Below are 19,061 nucleotides of genomic sequence, written 5' to 3' on the forward strand. Positions count from 1 at the left end.
TTCCCCCCTTGCCTGTATGTTCTTTGACTGGGAACTTTCTGTCAGGATTTATTTATTTTCCTGCTAGGAAATTATGGCTTGAATTTTTTTCTTAAATTTCCCCTTCTCCCTGCTCAGATTCTTTCTCTTCTGTATCTGAACTTCTGTTCTCTTAGCTTCAAAGTCTACCATTTGTTATTATTGTGTTCCTAGTTTTAAATGACCTTTTTTTTGTCTAAGCAGAATTTCAGAGTTTATGCACAATCAGCCATCTATTCAATCTTCTTAGTTCTGGTGCTGTTTCTGGTGGCTCCATGCAATGTTTTGTCTTTCAGGAAGATTAATGTGTTTCTGTGTTGTTGTTGCTTAGGAAGAAATGTATTTCTTAAAGCATTTGCTTTTAGGGAAAGGCATCCTAGAACCAGAAAAGATTTATGCCTATTTATGGACTTGCTTGCTGTTTCTATTAATTTCCATTATAATGTTCACTTCCTTGTTTCCACTTTAATTACCAAAATAACAGTTCAACCAGCTAATGTAATAGGGTATTTCAAAGTTAATACGTGGCAATAGTCTGTATTTACATGAAGTAATGAAGATTCTTATCAATTTTTAAGATGATTTTGTTTAACAAATAATGTAGGTTCATCACCAGAGCAAACATGCATAGAACACTTTCCCAGCTGACTAATGCTCCTGAAACTGATCTGTCTTCAGTACCCAGAAGGGAAATCCCACTGTGGCTTACAGGGTTTGCAGCTCCAGGGCAGCCAGCTAATTAGCTTGTAATCTGGAAGGCCCAAGGCTTCTGGCCCACAGCAGTTTGAGCTGCTTCAGACCCTTGAAATTCACCCCAGGATTTTCACAATAGAGAGCCTGGAAGCCATGGAAAAACCCCATAGTTCTTCTTTTTAGTATGAATCAGTGCAGATATCCCAACAAGTTGTTGTACCTATGCCTCATGTCTGAGTTCAGTCTCTTGAATAGTTATGTCTGTCAGGCTACGTGTGTTCCAGGTATGGGCATAAAAAGGCAGTGGTCACAACTCATAACTCAGTTCCTTCTTACCATCTGTGGCAGAAAGATTGACACTAGACTGTGTGAACTTTAACAGCTATTTTGTGAAGAATTCTTTTTTCTAATTTAGTTAGCTTTTCCAAAAAGCAAGCAAGCATGGGGATATTCTTTCCAACATCCCAATATACAGAATAAGGTGAAATTGCATAATCATTAGAAATGTGGCACTTGAACCTTCAGACAATACCTCTCATGCCCTAACTGATAAGTAATAGTAAATATCTCTTCCTCATTTGTTATTTACTTTGTACCTATATAAAGTGGAGAATGCAGTACCCAAATTGTACCTTCTGAAGCAGTTTATTAACATGGCCTTTAATACTGTGGGGCCAGATGTAGAAGCTGTGGTCCGCGAGAGCACCGGGTAGATCTCCAGGCCTTGCAGAGAGCTTCCACAGTGGGCTCTTTGCTAAGTAAAAATTGATGCTTTCTTAACACTGAAGATGAACTCCAAAAACAGGATCCTATTTCACTTTACACATCCAAATGGCAATTACCTGGCTGAGTAACTGCTATTTTTGACCTATATATGGTTTACAATCCTGTTTTACATGTGGTGTGGATATCTAAGCATCCCCATGGCTACTAAGTATGTAATGGGCTGTGTTCTGGCATAGTGGGGACGTTGCTTTGCTTTGCATGTGCATGCCTTCAGGCAGTGTTGACCTTAAAAATGTATCTGGCAAAAAAAAAAAAAAAAAGCATGAGTAGTGGGTGTTAGATGCCAGGTCTGGTGGGATCTCCCATGTTGTAGCCTAATTGTTACAGCATTTGCCCAGGGTTCCTGCCTAGACCTTTTCTTCCCTTAATATGGGGGAGGGGAGGGGGGTCATCACAGCTCTCCATCCATTTTAGCCAGCATTAAATGCAAGGTACTGTGGCTCAGCTTCAAAGAAAAATTAATCTCAAACCTGCGATCTGGTGGTTAGATCACTATTTTGGGAAGTTGGAGGGTTGTATATTCAAATCCCCTCTGGATTAAAGGGGAACCCCTGCTTTCTGGGCAAGTCCCTTGACTGTTAAGCTATTGGGCTAAAACATAGGAGCCCTTTTCACCTTTTTCATGCCGTTTTGTAACTTACAAAGCATGAGCATGTATATAAGGAGTTGCATACCTTCTCAGCCAGATTGTAGCATATTACTTGCTGCATATGCTTAGTAACCTTGTGGATACTCATGTATCCAAAGTCCATATGAAGTAGGATGCAAACTGTACTTAAGCACCAGTAGATAACTGCTGTCCATGTAAAGTTAAATAAGATTCTGACTCGGGCACCACTCCTTCATAAAAGCATGGCTCCAAAAGCTCATTGAGCTTACCTCTACAGAGAAGCCTTTTAGGTCCAAAGAACAGGCACAAAACACCACAAGCTAAGAAGGTATAAGAGTCCATGCTATTGAATGTGCTGGTGATGCTGAGAGTATTCCTGATGTCAACTTTGGCACTCCTTGTGGATTCTACTTTTGATGTTGAAGTTTGCCCTTGAGGATTTGTCGTCTTCTTCCTTCTGACATTGCAGGTACTGCCACCAAGATCATCTAGTACAAGGTTGTTTGCAAAGGAACTCTTTTCCTCTCTCTTTAAGACATTTCTCCCTGATTTCCAGCAGTGAGCCCTTGCTGAAGAAGCTGGAAAAGGACCCTACCAAGTTATCCAGGATAGCCCAGTATTGATTCCTATTACAGGACTAAAGACCAGTATTAGTCCAGTATGCCACCTTGGCTCTACAGACCTGATTGAATATCATAGTTCCATGAGTCCCAGAGCAGTGTCTTGTTGCATGTCTTCACCGTCAAACGCAAATCCTGTTTACCTACAGTACTGATAACCCTCCCTGGAATCTCAGTAGCCTCAGACTAAATCATGAGATGAAACAATCTGTCTTCATTGGCTAAAGAGTCTCCTCCTCCCTGGTGAAACTACCATCCCTGTTCTGTCACTCCAGGAGCTCATGTCAAGTATTAGACATGGATGGCCATATGGAGTAGACCATAATTCAGGAAAATGTGTAATAACTGTTCCTCATACTAAGTGCCTTGGCATTGAGAAGAACGGCACTGATAGATGAGCTTTAAGTGGAACCTGTGAAAGGCCTTTAGCAGTACAATCTATTCTAATCAAAGACTGAATAGTTTCTATTGCGATCACTCAGTTTTTCAGCAAACCAGAAAGAAGATGGATCAGTCAAAGCCTTCCAAAGAAGCTTGGAGCTCATACAGATAAGGTAGCTTCTATTTCTTTACAGTCCAGGGTTGCAAATTATCTAATGTTATTCACAAAGTACAGCTTTTTCGTTTGGGAGAAAATAACATAGCTCCTGCCCAGATTCCTGGAGGAATGCAGAAGTTCTAGGAAAAGGTGGCCAAAAAAGGATAAATGGCGATTATAAAGCAGTACTGTAGGTGAAAATGGATGAGCAGCCAAGTCAATGGCAACAGCTCTCATAATGTACTAAGTTTTTGATGACGTGTGCCTGATCTACCAAGAGAGGTCCAGAGTATGGACATATCTCACTCTAGGACTTGAAGCTGTACGTTAGCTGAAAGATTCCTGCTGTCCTTGAGAATTTATACCCTAGTGCCACGCTAAAGAATCTTCTGATACTAGACCTGTCGGAGACAAAGAACACCATTCATACTTTCGGGTAGGCTGCTCATCCAAGGAGCAGCCTTTCAGTTTTAGAAGGAATGTACTATCTTTCACACCCCTCCATTTCAAAGGTAGTGAGTTTGACACTAAGTTCAGGAGCCACACTGAAACTCAAACCCCACAACAAATCTTTGGAAACTGCCTTGCTCCCTTCCCTTAGGCTTGGGTATAGATTTCCCTTGGGAACTACAGAACATATTAACAACAGCTCACTTCCCTGTTATTTCTCCCTTTTTGTTGTTTTCCCCAGGGACCCTTTTCAAAAGTACCTTTTACACCCACCGCGCTCTGTACTACTTCTCTAGTACTGGTTTGTGGATCTCAACTTGCAGGAAGCATACTTCCACATTGCCATTGCTTGGTCTACAGGAAGTCCCCCTATTTAAAAAACATTACCAATATGAAGTACTTTGAATTTTCCAAGGACATACTGACCAAAAAAGATATATGTGTAATGTAAAGGTAATTAATGAGTAGTTGATCAGAGGAAAGTCTTGCTAAGAAACTGACAAACCTAAACTATGTATTAGTCCTGTTCAGCTGCTGATGTGAAGTGCAAAAAATCGTTCCCAACTCCAGCATAGGCAACAAAGTTCCTAGAAGCCAAGATGGAGTCAATAGCATCACAGGCCTGCTTGCCTCAATTTAGTCCCTAGATAAAGGGGACAATTGTATACCTTGCCTTGATTCCACTTTGCCTAATGTCTTGTGCCTGTTCGAACATGCATGACATCAGTTACCAGGCTTTTCCTAAGGCCTTCTCTAATCTGACTCAGTTTGGGTCAGTCTGTTCCTCCAGGGGACATCAACCAACTCCATCCCTTCTAATTCTGTTTTTTATGACTGTCCTTTTGAGCTGATGGTTAAAACCTGATAATGTCAGAGAGTACTGTTCAAAACCTGTCAGCATTCACCGCACCAGTCCAGCTGCATCTCCATATACAAGGGATGTGTTGATTAGAGGACAAGAAACATCATAAACATTCTAGAGCTTTATATCATTAAGATATTCTGTATGACATTTCTCTTTGTCCTTCACTATTCCAGAGATAAAGAGACTGGCTGGGTGGAGAGGCACTTTTCCTCAGTACCCCAGACCTACAGCGTGGATCTGGAGCAGTGGGAAAAGTAGGGAGAGTACATTGGGAGAGTACATTGCCCCTTGTCTCATACCATCAAAGGGGCAATGTTTATTTTGCCCAGTGAAGTGGTTCAGTTGTGTCATGACACATTGTCACAGCTGAATCTCTCCATTTGGCAACATTTGTTTCTAGTCTACACTCTGTTAGCCCTGCAGCAGCAATGAGATGGTAGGTGTCCAGACGGTTGGCTTCTAGCTGTGCATGCTTACTGCAGAAAATGTTTTCCACTATTGTGGAGTAGAAGTGGGAATAAATGTCTGCCACCAAATAAAATGTAGTCTTTTCCAGACAAAGTTTGATCTTAGATCTCCCCTGGATGATATTTTTGTCTTGTAGCGGCATTAGGAGCGTCTCTAGGCCTTCCTGCTGTGCCCAGAGTGATTGCCGTATAACATTGGGCCAAATTCTCTTTCACGTACATCTCCCTGTGACAGACTGGCATTCTGTTTTCTTGCATCTGTTATCAGCATTTTTAAGGGTCGGATGCACACTATCACAGAACCTGCGTTTGCATGGGACCAGTATTGTCCCTTGAGGCTCACAGATCTTCCCGTCTGAGTCTCTCATCTAGAGCTTCATTCACTATCTTGCTCTTGCCACAGCTAGGAGAGCGAACTGCTAAAATAAGTCAGAGGAACCTCTGCATAGCCCATTGGAATGAGATATAAAGTGGTGCTTAGAATTTGTTTAAAATTGACTTTTGAGGTCATATTTTAGTTTCAGCTGTTGCCTATATTCTTCCCTAACTTCCCTTGCAAATAGTGAGAGAACATACAATACTCTCAGATAGGGTTTATCTGAAATATTTAGAGCTATGTTTATTCATAGGGATGAGTAGTAACTATTCTAAAAGTCAGGTTATTTTACCAGGAAGTAGATAAGTCTGTCACACTATTCAACTAGTTAGCCTATCAGAAGTACCTCTTGTAGTCCACCAGAGTTTACTGTGCTAGATTTTTGGATACTGGGGATCTCTGAGACTGCAGCATGGAGCAGGCTGGTTATGTTCTTGAAGCACTATGCATTGGATCCAGTCCTAGATTTGGATGAACAAACTGTTTGACTGATACACCTGGTACTCCTCTTTCCTGCTATCCTGATGTGAACAATATTTGCCATTTCACGTGCAGTGCAGCTCATATTTACACACATTCAAAAATATTGCTCCGTCTGTAGTAACTGACGTAGATGTCAGTCTGGATCTGCAACCTAGCCTCCTTCTCCACTTCAGAGACACTTGGCAAACATGGGCTTTGAATTGGGACAGTTGTGACCCCTCCACCTTCCCTTCTGTTAGATGGGAACTGGATACATGCCTGATTCTGACAGACATGCTTATTTGAGAATCAGATTGTGCACCTGTGATGCATATATGCAATTTGCAGTGGGATTCACAGTGACTACAGCTTTTTAGGATCTTCACAGTTGCCATAGGTTCACTGTTCAGTTCCAGACTCTTGTTTCCAGCCAGTGTTCTTAGACCTTGAATATAGGCAAGGTTCTTAGAGCTTCCAAACTCTACTATGAATTCAAGAAATTTTGAGAAGATCTGGAGCTTTCAGGCTTCTGGTTTCCTAGTAGAGATCCTGGAACACATGTTCCTGATCTTGGGCAGACTGCATGTGGGGGCTTTCGAGCAGCTCATCAGGTGAGCTTGTAGGAAACTAGGCAGCATTCCACCTCTGCTTTGAACTTTCAGTAAAACGAGTGTTTCTTCAAAATATTCTTTGAATAAGCATTCTCTTAAATTTCATCAGACAATTCCTGATTCTCTGTAAGACAGTACCCATCTCAGCTTTTAGTGCTTACAGTCTTATCCCACAATCAACCTTTCCAACTTGTCAGGTTTCTAGATAACAGGATCTCTTTTTGTACTTGTTGCTTACTTTCTGTTGGATCAGATCTCTTTTCTTTCTTTTGCATGGGGTCTAACCAGCTTCCATCTAAAAAAAAAAAAAAAAAAAACAACTTTTTTTCCACTGAAGATAATATTTACAGTTTGCCATCTTGTTTTTTTCCTTGCCTTTTTTTTAATCCAAACTTCCACTTACTATTTGGGACTTCTGACCTTCACCACTGTCTCATGTATCATTTGTCTTTCTGTTTAGGAACAAAAAGTTTTGGCTTTGTATGTGGACTAGATTATTCTTTAGATCCCTTTCTACCTTGTGATTCTGTGATTATTCAGTAACTTCTTTGAATTTGTGTTTTTTTTCTGTTCTTTTTTTTCCCCATCATCCATTCCTTTTAGATTTGTTTCCAGAAATTATGAAGCAAAGTTTGGAATTGATGTTCATAGTCTTTTGGTTTCTTGTTGCTTTTTTTTTTCTTACTAAAATTATGGAACTAGAAATATTTTATGCTTTCATTTGTAGTGCTTTGTTTTTTCTTCATTAACTTTAAACTGTGTAGTTTAGAATGCTTTTCTAATCGTAACCTGAAATGTTGTTTGATCTGCATCCCCATAACGATCCAATATTTCTGGTGCCAAGATGCAGTAGAACCACTTGATTGGTATTTAGAAGAAGTATATGTGTTAAAATGTAACTGTCACACTTAATTTGATGATTTTCCCCCCCCTATAGACAATGGAAGGTTCCATGTTGACGATCAGTTTTGGAGACTGGATGGAGTTGCCGGGACTCAAATTTAAGGATTGGGCAGCTAGTAAACGGAGGTAAAGGCACCAGATTTCTTAAAGTGATAAATGTAGATATGAACACTATATAAATACAGGTTTGAGGGGTGCTGTGTAATAGTTCTAGAGCCAAATTCTATTCTACCTAGTATGTGCGTAGGTGAACTGAGGTGCCTCAGTGTGATCCTATTCCATCTTGCTCAAGTCCCTGAAAAACTGTTACTACAGCAGGTGAGGGTGTCCCTTTTTTCTCACTTTTTTTTACTGCTCAGTGGGCACATGTTCATGTGTAGAAGACTAATTTTACTGTGCATTAGCACAGCTGGCAAAAACTATGCTAATGTGCAGATTTAGTCTAGCATGCGTTAACAATACTTAAGCATTCATCTGCACTAATGCGCAGTAATGCCAATTACAGCATATAAAATTAGTGCCAGTTATTACATGTATTAAATTTAATGCACTGGAATTGCGGCACATTAATGAATGTGTAGAATCACTCGGTGTTAAGGGTAAGATGGCACTGTGGTACAAACATAGATTAATGTATTTTCAGGGACTTGTACTCAGGCACCTATTCTATTCCACCTTGTTCATCTAGCTACCTAATAGATGCGATAGGATGTGGCCTATGCTTATAGTGATGGTTCTGTTTCCTTGAGGGCACTAGACAAGGACATTTGTTGTTGCTAAAATAAAACGATTCATCAAGTGACACTGACCAGTTTCCAATCATAAACATGTAGGTTATAAACTTGTTTTTGTTTGATCTGGTTCAAGGTCTTTGACTGGTAGAAAGCTTCTACAGAGAATATATGATTTACTTGCTTTTTCACCTTCTTTTCTATTGTACTAATTACTTTTAAAAATGAAATTAATCATTAGGTTTTTCTTTTAAACTCCTTTTCCCACAAGCTTTCAAATTGGAACCTGAAGGTCACTTTAAAGTAGCTTTTTAAAACAAATATACTAGTTTCCCCATATAAAATTAGCCCACTGAGATATTTACAAAATGCACACAAAAGGCATTTTGTAGGCCTTTCTGGAGCATCAGTAAATCTTGGGAGTCATTACATTGTGCTTATGAACCTCTTTCTTTAAAAATTAGCCTTAATGCAGTCTTAAACTGCAGCTGTGATCTTGATCCTTCATGCAAAAGCCCTTTCTGTAGCACAGTGTAAGCATAGTATGGAAAAAATCTTACTAATGGTAATGTGGTAGTGATTATTACCATCAAATCAATGACATTAGTTTATAATGGTAATAAACATTGTACCTGGTCATGTTTTGCTGGACCTGCTTCAGTGTGTAGCTGAGGCATGAAATCAGCTTTGGTTGTGGCAGTTGAAGTAGCTTGAGTTTGATGGACTGAAAGGTCAGGGTCCAAAGGGAGAATTGATGAGGTGGAAATAGGTGACATTTGAGTTGTGGTGGTTGAAATACAAGTTTGGGGACAATTTTTTCTTTTTTTGGTAAAGGAAAATAAACCATGAATCTACTGTATTCCTTCCTTCAGTGACCTGATAGTCACAGGTAGGTCCCATTCTGGAATGAAAATGTAAAAAGCAGAGGGAGTCCCACAGATTTTAAGACTCTGACTTCTATGAGAGAAACTGTAGTGATAGATTATGCCTTTGCAGTTTTGTCCTGTAAATAATTGTTTGGACTTAATTTTAATCATCGTCTTAAACAGGATTTTACATACATTTACACCTATATAAATTATGCTGGGTTTTTTTCCCTCCAGAATTGGGGCTCTTGGATGAGGAAATAGTGACAAGTATTTACAAGGTGTATTTTTAAAAAATGTACTTGATTCTAATACAGTTCTACCCAGGGTCTGAGCTGCTGCCTGACCCCTCTTCCCCTGCCACCTCTGCACGTCCACATTTCCTCCTCCTCCACACAGCCCCTTCTTCCCTCTTCCCTTGCTCGTGCTCATCATAAGTTCTCAAGCTTGTTCTTCAGTAAATATCTTACTAGGATTCTCAGAGTAATAACATGAATTTTTAAAAGGGCATATGCCTATATCTTAGTAACCTACCCGAGACAGACAGGAAGTGCTTTTTGTCCATATGTTTACCAAAAAAAGTCATGCACGTTGATAATGGCCACCATAATCTCTTGATTTATCATTTTGGATTTGTCTTAAAGTAGCAAAGTTCTTGAAACCATCTAAAAGGCATCTTACTAGTATCAGTTATTATTTGCCTTTGAAACACAAAATACAAATTTCTAAAGTGGGTGCAGCACCTTAAGCTAAATCCAGAATGATAAAACAACCAAGATTGAGGCTGGCCCTGGTGTCTAAATCAGGGGTGTCAAAATCACTTCCAGTGTGGGGCCAGATCCAGATGACAGAGCTCCTTGGCAGGCCAGATCCAGACCAGGGGAAAGGGTGCCCTGCTTAAGTATATACTTTATTCTCAACTATCAGGAAGTTAAAACTGGCTCTGTGGAATATGTTCCATTAAAAATTGCTACAATATTTCTTCATTTATTGTGTTTATCAGCTTTACTTTGTGTGATAAATGCATCACGGGGGATATTTTCAATGAGATTTGTTGACCTGTCTCCTTTGGATAGTTCTGAATTTCCTCTGTAGCATATCATACATAAATATTTAACACACAGCAATCCCAGACTACAGCAGGTTGATTGAGGAAGGACAGCTACCAACAACCAACCCAGAATTTTGCACAAGAGTAGCAGTAGGCAGACACAATTTCATACATCAGCATTTGGGCAAGCTTGCTTTTACAAAGCAGATTTATGGTGGGTTATTCCAAAATAGGGTTTTTTTTCAATAGGAGGAATGTGCTTAACATATTTGGGAACCTTACCCTATATCAGGGGTTGTCAGCTGGGGGTACATGACAAGGCCCTAGGGGGTACGCACAGGTGGGTGGGGATAGAGCGCTGCCACATGCTATCCGGCGCTGCTGTGCAGGTGCTGCCCACCCAGCCTGACACAGGGGGTGGGGGAAGCTCACACGCAGCGGCTACCGCCACTCTGCATTTGGCCATGCTCCCCCCAGTCTGGCCACTGAGGGTACAATGAACTTAAAAGGTTGAAAACCCCTGCCCTGTATAATCAGCATGAAGAGAGCAGTTTTACAGTCCTCAAATTCCATGTAGTAAAACTTACTGAACTCAATATAGTTATGTTATGAGTGAGGAACAGAGTCAATCCTGCTTAAATTTAAACCTACACAGACACTATTTGAAGTGTGATGTTCAGACCACCATTTATGGCTTAAATATTGATTGAACCTCTTTGATTTTCTTTCAGAAATATAAAGAGTGACAGAGTAATGCCAGAGGAAATAGCTTGTTATTACAAACAATACATTAAGGTTATGGGTCTCCAGAAGAACTTCAGAGATAATACTTACATAACATCTGTATCAAGACTTTACCGAGAAAAGGATGAAGATGAATGCCAACTAAGTGAAAATATTTCAACTCGGCATTTGCAGGTGGAAGCAGAAGATGGACAGGAACCATTGATCAAAAAAAACTGGGAAGTCAGAGGTTATCATAGAGCAACAGATGGTTCACATGTACCATTCTGCCTCTTTGCTGAGAATGTGGCACTTGCAACTGGAACCTTTGATTGTCCTGGCCGACTCCTGGTTGAAGGAGAAGATTTTCCCTTTGTGCTTCATTCGATGTCTGACTTTGGAGCTGCCATCAGCAAAGGGAAATTCCGTGGAAAAGTAGACCCAGTCTTAATTGTGGGTGCTGGACTTACAGCAGCTGATGCAATACTGTGTGCCTACAATAACAACATCCCTGTAATGCATGTGTTCCGCAGAAGGGTTACTGATTCAGGTCTAATTTTCAAACAACTACCTAAAAAGCTTTATCCCGAATACCATAAAGTCTACCACATGATGTGCACTCAGTCACATACTGCGGACTCTAATATACATTCTGCTTATACCAGTTTCCCTGAGCACCATGTACTTTCCTTCAAGCCAGACATGAAATGTGTCCTTCAGAGTGCCTCTGGATTGAAGAAAATCTTAAAGTTCTCCATAGCTTTAGTTCTGATAGGTTCTCACCCTAATCTTTTCTTTCTAAAGGACCAAGGGCAGTGCATAGGTCATAATTCAAACCAACCAATCACATGCAAGGGTAATCCTATTGAGATTGATCCATATACTTATGAGTGCACTAAAGAAATGAATCTCTTTGCATTGGGCCCTTTGGTTGGAGACAATTTTGTACGTTTTTTAAAAGGAGGGGCACTGGGCATTACACGATGTTTGGCAATAAGACAAAAGAAGAAACATCAACTAATTGTTGAAGGTGGTGGTGGTGATGGGGTGCCCTAAACCAAGCAGTGATATAAGACTTTTGTATATGGAATCACAGGCACACTCTGACAAGCAACTCATTGACAGCTAAAGCCACTAGCAGCCCCACTTTTTGTGATGTAATACAAGTGTGGAGAACTTGTATACCTAGTAGAGGATGCTGATGCTACAGTACTTTATCTTTTTGAAGAGACAAAAATTTGGTCTGCTCTCAATTGATCTGTATGCAACTTGAATTGGTTCCAGATAAACAACAAATGAAACTAATGTATGTTGACTTGCCTGTAGTCTTTTGCTCACACAAGTACAAACTTATTCTCTGGAAATAGAGCATCTGGGCTGGGAGCTGCTTTTTATTGTAGTGTCAAAAACACAACAAAAAATATTCCTATCTTGAAACTAGAGATCTAAACCAAGCTGGAGAAGTTTTTTGCTCTTATTTAATACAAATGGTTCGTGGTCTCAAAGTAAATATGAAACAATTCATTTGGAACAAAAATTTTTATTTTGCCGCAGTAATAGTGTATATACCTTTCTTGAGCATTAAGCAAATTACTTTTTACAGTAAACAGGATTTCTACAAACAGAAAAACATTTGACTTGAGAATTATAAACCATATCAATCGTAATTCAGCACTGGAATAAAAGAGCGAGCATTCCTTTAATCTTAAATGCATGATTTGACAGTTCACTAATATGTATGTCAAGGGTATGCCCATACTTCCTGAAGTGCAGAAAGGCCATAACATAGGGATTTCAGAGAGCTGTTCTCTGTTAAAATGATATGTAATTTTCCAAGAATATTCTGGTTTACAGTAAAACAAAGAAGTGCTGATGTAAGTGTTCTTGCTACAGTGTCAGCAGAATGAATGCCCAATGTCTTGTTACAAAAAAGTGTGGTTGAAAAGGCAGTACACAAAGTGATTACAAAATCTGTAAACCACCTTCTTACCTTACAGCTAAGGAAGACTGAATGGGAACTCTTATCTGGTGGAGATGGTGGCAGATACTCCCCCATCACCTTGTGTCCAGTATTGGCTCCTGTTTCTCTGTCTCAAGCAATGCATACAGTTAAAACCAGGATGTTTTTAGGCATTTAGATGTCCATTTTAAATACCACATTTTAAAATTCCTTATATGAAATAATAAACCTGGAGAAAACTCCTTTAAAACCATTCTTCACCTGACAAAGTTGCTAACTCAAGTTTTTGGAAGGTATAATCTAAGTTTCACAACTTGTGAAGGTGACGAGTGGAGTATGTCATATATGCCTTTTGATAAATAAACCAATGTAAACACTCTAGTGCTGTTCATTGTAGCTGGGATAAGCAGTAGATCAGTTGTTACTTGCCTAATTATGACTCTTATCATTCAGAATACCGACTGAAAATGTCTTAGTTTATCCATCACCAGACACTTTAATTCACATCCAGCATGGTGAAGGTGTTCCCCAGTTCAGTCTGTTACATTTTTTCATAAATGTATTGTATTTTCTAAATGGAACACACAGCAGTTTGGATTAGAGAGACCATTTTTCATTATTAAAATGAAGCTCTGTAACTCAGCAAAATGATGATCACTTCAGTGGATGAATTATAAGAACCTGAACCAGATACAAAGAAACCCCAGCTACCTTAAGGTTATGGAGCTTGTATAGTGGAAAATATACATATTCTGCTGTTTCAGCCACGTGACTTTTGATAATTGCATTAATATTCATACTTGTAATGCCTGATCTGTCTGTGCCTCCTTAAAAACACCTATGCGTCTTAATAAAGTTTTTCAGGATCTGGACCTTTTATTGAAACGGGAAAAATTAAATATTGGGGCAGATGAGTGTTAAAACCACAACAAAAAATATTCCCATCTTGAAATTATAGATCTAAGCCTATAACTTAATTGAAAGCTAAAGACATCATTCTGAAAACATTCTAATTTAGTTTAAAACCTAAACTAAGTTAGTTTGATGTTAACTATGTCAGTGAAACAAGCGGATGATTTTTTTTTAAATGATGCCCACGTGGCTTGAATTTTAGCCATGTCTCAGATCATTACTAGTTACATAAGTCATTTTCATACTTGGAAAATGGAGGGATATGACTAGTTTCAGTTATGCTAACATCTACTTTGACATAACCAAGCATGGAATAGAGACTTTAATATTATTTCATTTTAGTAGAGGACTCTCGGGAGTTTTTGGTTTTGGTTCTACTACGTAAACCTTATGTATTAGCTACACATTAAATCTTTTGTTAGAAAATCTGATTGTGCTTTTAACCAGTTTGGAATATTTTTTACATGGTAAAGTCTACAATTTTGTTGATGCTCCTAACCATAAATGTTGGTAAGTCACAGCATAACATTGCAGCTATAAAAAAACATTCCCATCCTTTGTGCTTTTTTTTTTTTTTTTTTTTTTTTTTTTTTTTTCTTTTTTTTTTTTTTACTTTTCAGTTTTAAATGAAGCAAGGGGATTAATTTGTTCAGGAAAACAAAGCTGCATCCTGAACTGTTGTATCTATTTAGACACTGTGAAATATACTATGGTGACAAAAGTTTATTGTACCAGTTCTTATTCGGGTATTTATGATTCCTTATTGTTGCTTTGGTGCACCTCAGAGTTAATGATTTTCCTTCTACCCCTGCTGTTACTCCTTTGCATAAAACTAAACTGTGATGGAAAGTCAGTAGATTGAACTGGTATTTTTTTAGTCCACATGTTTAGAATTTGAAGAATAAGTGTTAGCTTGCCAGTATGTAAATATGCCTTTTTACTGACTGATACAGTACTGAGGAATCTTCCTTTTTTTATTGGGAACTGCCAGGTTTTGTACTTGTAACTGGCCTTTAACTACATGAAAACATGCAATTTGTGCAAATTGTTTTTTCAGAAGGACTTTTTAAAAATTGATATTTGAATTGCTGTTAACTAGTGTAGTATTAACCTGAGTTAATTATTAACAACTGGTTTATGTAACTACGAATTATGTAGATCAGATTTCTGAAAGGGAAACAGTCTCTACTTCATCCCTTTCCCCCACAACATGAGCGATACTTCATTCAGTAGACTGTTTAATAATTTAGAGTTAAAAAATGTAGGTGGTGAGGTAAACCAGTGCCACTGACATATAAACGTAGAGGAGAATAACTGCATTGCTAGCTTTAACAATTCTATTTTAACTATATAAATTTTTACATGTTGTACTAATATGTTAACTAGATATTTGCATTTTATAGTAGACTAACGGAAAATATATTTTTATATTTGTCTTGGGTTCAGGAATAGGTTGTAATCCAAAGCACTACTGAACATATCACCTGGGTAAATTACTGCTAAGAGAATTCTACAAAATTGTGTGTCTCTTCAGTTATCTCTAGCTTAAGAATTGCCACAGCAGACTTGACTAGTGGTCCATTCAGTAAATGACTATTTGACAGGGACCTAATTGTGTAATATTAAATATGAGAAAGAAATGTCTTTTAGATCCTAGTAGGTATGTTGGCTTTTGACTTGAACCCTGGGGACTGACAGGCTACTAAGCTTTTTATTCTAGTGATTACGCTACAGAAGCATTCATTCTTATAAAAAGGTGTAATTTTTCTTTGAATTCTGCCAAGGTATTTCCCTGACTTAAGTACCTTAAGGCATTGGGGGCTGAATTCACAAATGGATTTAGGCATTGCAGCACTTTAACTTTTAGGTGTCCTTCCCCATAGTGGAAGTCACAGCCCCAAGCTAGAAACCCAGGCTTCCCCATACATTGTATTGAGAGTCTTAGAAAAGGATTTGCAAAAGCCAGCAAGCTGAATGGAAAGCTGCCTAAACTAACTTGTACAAAAATGCCGAGATTACCAGTCCCTGCCTCAAAGGTAGTTGGGACCAGACTTGACTTAGGATTCTGAACAGTAAAACTTCTGGAGTTGGGCAATGCCAATTAAAGCAAGAATTTGAATCCAGGTGTCTCACATCCCAGAAGAGTGCCCTTGCCAGCAATCTAGTGGGTCTACTAGGGAAACTGCCTTTGCTGATGAAGTTGCATTATTTTTGTATACACAAATAGCTATTAGATCGGGAATTCTGCTTCTCTCACCTTCCAGATAAGTGCATTAGCCCCTGGGCCAGTACGGTTCGGTAGTGTTGGAATTCGTGCATGCATATCCACATGCACAACTTGGGACCTTCACTGACAAACTCAAATGCCTTGGGACTCCAAGTGCCTATAAAGTTAGCAGCAGAGCAAGGGTTTTTAAGAACCTCACTATACATAAGTGTTGGACTTGAGTACCTGCCCTTTTGTGGAATTAGCCACAAGGTTTTAAGATGAGTATATGTTGCATAATTTTAAAAAATCTTTACCGATGAAGATGCATACTATTTTCTAGACTAGTAGCAGCTGGCAACCTCCCCAAAACGTTTTATGCAAACTTGTTTATTGAAATAGAGCAAGAATGCAATCAAAATAGGAGATGGGCTTAAAATAGTGCATACTACCCAGAGCAGGAGAAGAAAGGAGCTAGATCTAGTGGGAGCCGGCTTTAAAGCAGGTAAACTGAATTCCTGTGTAATGGAATGAATGAATGAATAAATAGTTAATACAAAGGAAGGGGCTTAATATTTTTTTCCTCAGTAACCTTTACTGATGGCAAGTAAAATACAGCAAGAAGTGCTAAAGGAGGGGGGAGCTCTGTGAAAGATTCATTGCAAAGTTGTAGAGACTCCACTTTAAACAAATCCTTATAGCCCTTGTTGGCAGCAGCAAAAACAGAAAATGGGTCATCCTGTTGTTTTGGCATCTTCCCTGCCTACTCCCCCCACAGGGCTGAAGTGGTCTGCATGGTACCATATTCCTTTATGAATGAACCTGAGAGGCCTTTGTTTACTGGAAGCCTCCATTTGTCTAAAAAGGGGAGTCTATTATAAAAAAAAGATGTAGAAGACTATTTTGAGAGAATATGGTGCTGAAAAAATTATCTGTGCTACTTAGTTTTAATCTATAAACTATTTTAGAGTCCCAATGACAGGTAAGACATGCTGCTTTCTTTCTTGTGGATGTTTATAAATTTGTGACAACAAAGGGAAACATAGCAACAAGACTGACAGCATGGACTTTTGGAATAAATCTGAGTGATGTCTTAAGCACTTTTTTCCTGAAAGAGAAAAGTGTCTTACTTAAGTGCTATATATACTATTTGATGCTCGTAAACCAAAATAATGGCAACTAATGTGCTTTGACAGAAAAAAGGCCCTGGTAACATCATGGGGTACTAAAAAGTATTGTTCCCTTAAGGGGTTTGTTAAGTTTTTTCAGGCGTTATTACATAGTGATTGACAGATGACAAAGAAGTGGGAGAGACTTTGGGGGAAGTCGGGGAAGATGGAGATCGTTATTTACCTTGCTATATTTAAAAACCAGCAAGACATCAACAGAAAACCTCAGATCAGTGAAGAGTGGGTTAGGTCAAGAGTAGAAGTAGATTTGGGTCATCAACATGAAGATGGTGATTGAAGCTTAAGGGTTAAAACCACAGAGATGGAGGGAGGGTGAGACAACTTTTGAGTGGAGTGTCAGAGGAATGAGGATTCACCAAATGGATCATAGAAGGGTCAGAGCAATGGGAGAAGGTAATGACAAGAGCCAGTGGTTATCAGACTCATCCAGTGTGTGTTGCATCAAAAAGCCACCAGGAAGTGAATAAAAGTGGAGCAGAGCTCCTTATTTGTCCAGGTAGAGATTAGTAGAATGGAGGGGAAGAAATGGACTGGAGGAAGTAAAGAATGGAGGTGCTAATGAACATAAACATGCATATCATTTGGTCCGGGATTTCAGAGAAAGGAGATGATTGGAAAGGCAGCTGAAGGTAAGGGCAAAATTTAAAGAGCAGGGATACTACAAATGGTCATTGTGAAGGGAGACCAGAAAGGTTGTAGAGGGCCATGGAGGTAAAAGGAAGTACTAGAAAAGGACAAGAAACTTCATAGGGAGGTGGAGGGATCTTGTTAACTTCCTTTTAAAAGGTCAGCATCTTGCATCAACATGGGAAAGATATAAAAAAGCAAGTTGGAAGCAATGAAGAGGTAGCTTGGATTATAGCTTTGAGATTAAGCGTATTGTATTCATGAACAACTAATACACTGCCCCTTTTTAAGAGGGAAACTTAGCTACTGCTTCTTGCTCTGTGTGCTCAGCTGAGTTGCTGAATGCAGTGTGTATTTGAAGTCTGGTTAATAAAAGGTCTATTTTGTTTACCATATCCTGTGTGGCTCTCCCTTCCTCTGAGAATCTCCCTTCCTCTGAGCACCCTATAAAACAAGACTAATGCATAGTGTCAGATTTATCTTAGAAGTGAACTGGGACTTTCATACTGAACAATGCCAGAAATGTGCTGCCTGTGAGGTCAGAAACTAAAAGCATTCTGGAGAACTAAATTAGGTTGAAGGAAAAAGTAAATCCTATCGTTGCAGGACCTGGGACAGAGCATCTGTAGACACAAGAGGCTGTTCATTTTCAAAACTATTAAGCAAGAGAGGCAGGAGTATCAGCAATGCATGGTTGTCCACAGGCAAAGATGCTGAAGCAGGCAGTCTTTTTGAAAACACAAAAGCAACCTGTCCGGATTTTTTTCTTATTTTCCAAGAAAATCATGTCCATACAAAGATATTTCCTGTCAGAGACATCGGGGACCTATTGACGGATGAAACAGTAGGGAGGCCAGGCACATACAGCATTAAAAAAAGAAGCATGTAGCAGAAATATAACAAGTTTGGAGCACACACAGATTGTATCCTGCATAAAAGGAAAGGCTAGCACTACAAAAAGTATTCATGAAATGCTCCAGATTAAATTACCGTGTGTTTAACACACCAAATGTCCCAGATTTCCTTAAAATATTATAGTCACTCTTGCTATATAGCTCATACTATTAGAAAACATTGTCTGAGAGCTGAGGAGTTTAAAACAACAAACTTTTGGTTACAATGCAAAAGGAAGAGTTGTGTATACTTATAGGTACTTCAATAGCAGTAATAGCTTTAAAATAAATATCCACAGAATTGCCTTGGGGGCTCTAGTAAACTGTATTCCCTGGTTATAATACAGGAATAGTCTAACCCATACCATAACAGTAAGATTACCTGAATCAGTAAAACCAGCAGGATATGGATGATACCTACTGTGGACATGGTGAGAGTGCAGTATGGACCAAAAAAAAAAAAAAAAAAAAAAAAAAAAAAAAATTTTTGAAAAAAAAATGCC

The 19,061-nt window shown here is 38.9% G+C and overlaps 1 protein-coding gene and 1 long non-coding RNA gene across 3 annotated transcripts in view; both read left to right on the plus strand.

Moving 5' to 3' along the window:
• Positions 1-13,659, plus strand: part of OSGIN2 (oxidative stress induced growth inhibitor family member 2) — a 54,594-nt gene extending 40,935 nt beyond the window's left edge. For both annotated transcript variants that reach the window (XM_019527895.1, XM_019527896.1), the window contains exons 5-6: positions 7,434-7,525; positions 10,779-13,659. In XM_019527895.1, the coding sequence (XP_019383440.1) occupies positions 7,434-7,525; positions 10,779-11,826 (1,140 nt within the window). In that variant the 3' untranslated portion in view covers positions 11,827-13,659. The remainder of the gene's footprint in view (positions 1-7,433; positions 7,526-10,778) is intronic.
• Positions 13,660-16,118: 2,459 nt separating this feature from the next.
• On the plus strand, positions 16,119-18,060 carry LOC109305023. Its single transcript, XR_002099540.1, has 2 exons — positions 16,119-17,289; positions 17,350-18,060. It is a non-coding gene; the product is annotated as an uncharacterized LOC109305023 (long non-coding RNA).
• The last annotated feature ends 1,001 nt before the right edge of the window (positions 18,061-19,061 follow it).

This window comes from Gavialis gangeticus, unplaced genomic scaffold (genome assembly GCF_001723915.1).
Source record: "Gavialis gangeticus isolate Ggan-Ray unplaced genomic scaffold, GavGan_comp1, whole genome shotgun sequence".
In the NCBI taxonomy this organism is placed as follows: Eukaryota; Metazoa; Chordata; order Crocodylia; family Gavialidae; genus Gavialis; species Gavialis gangeticus.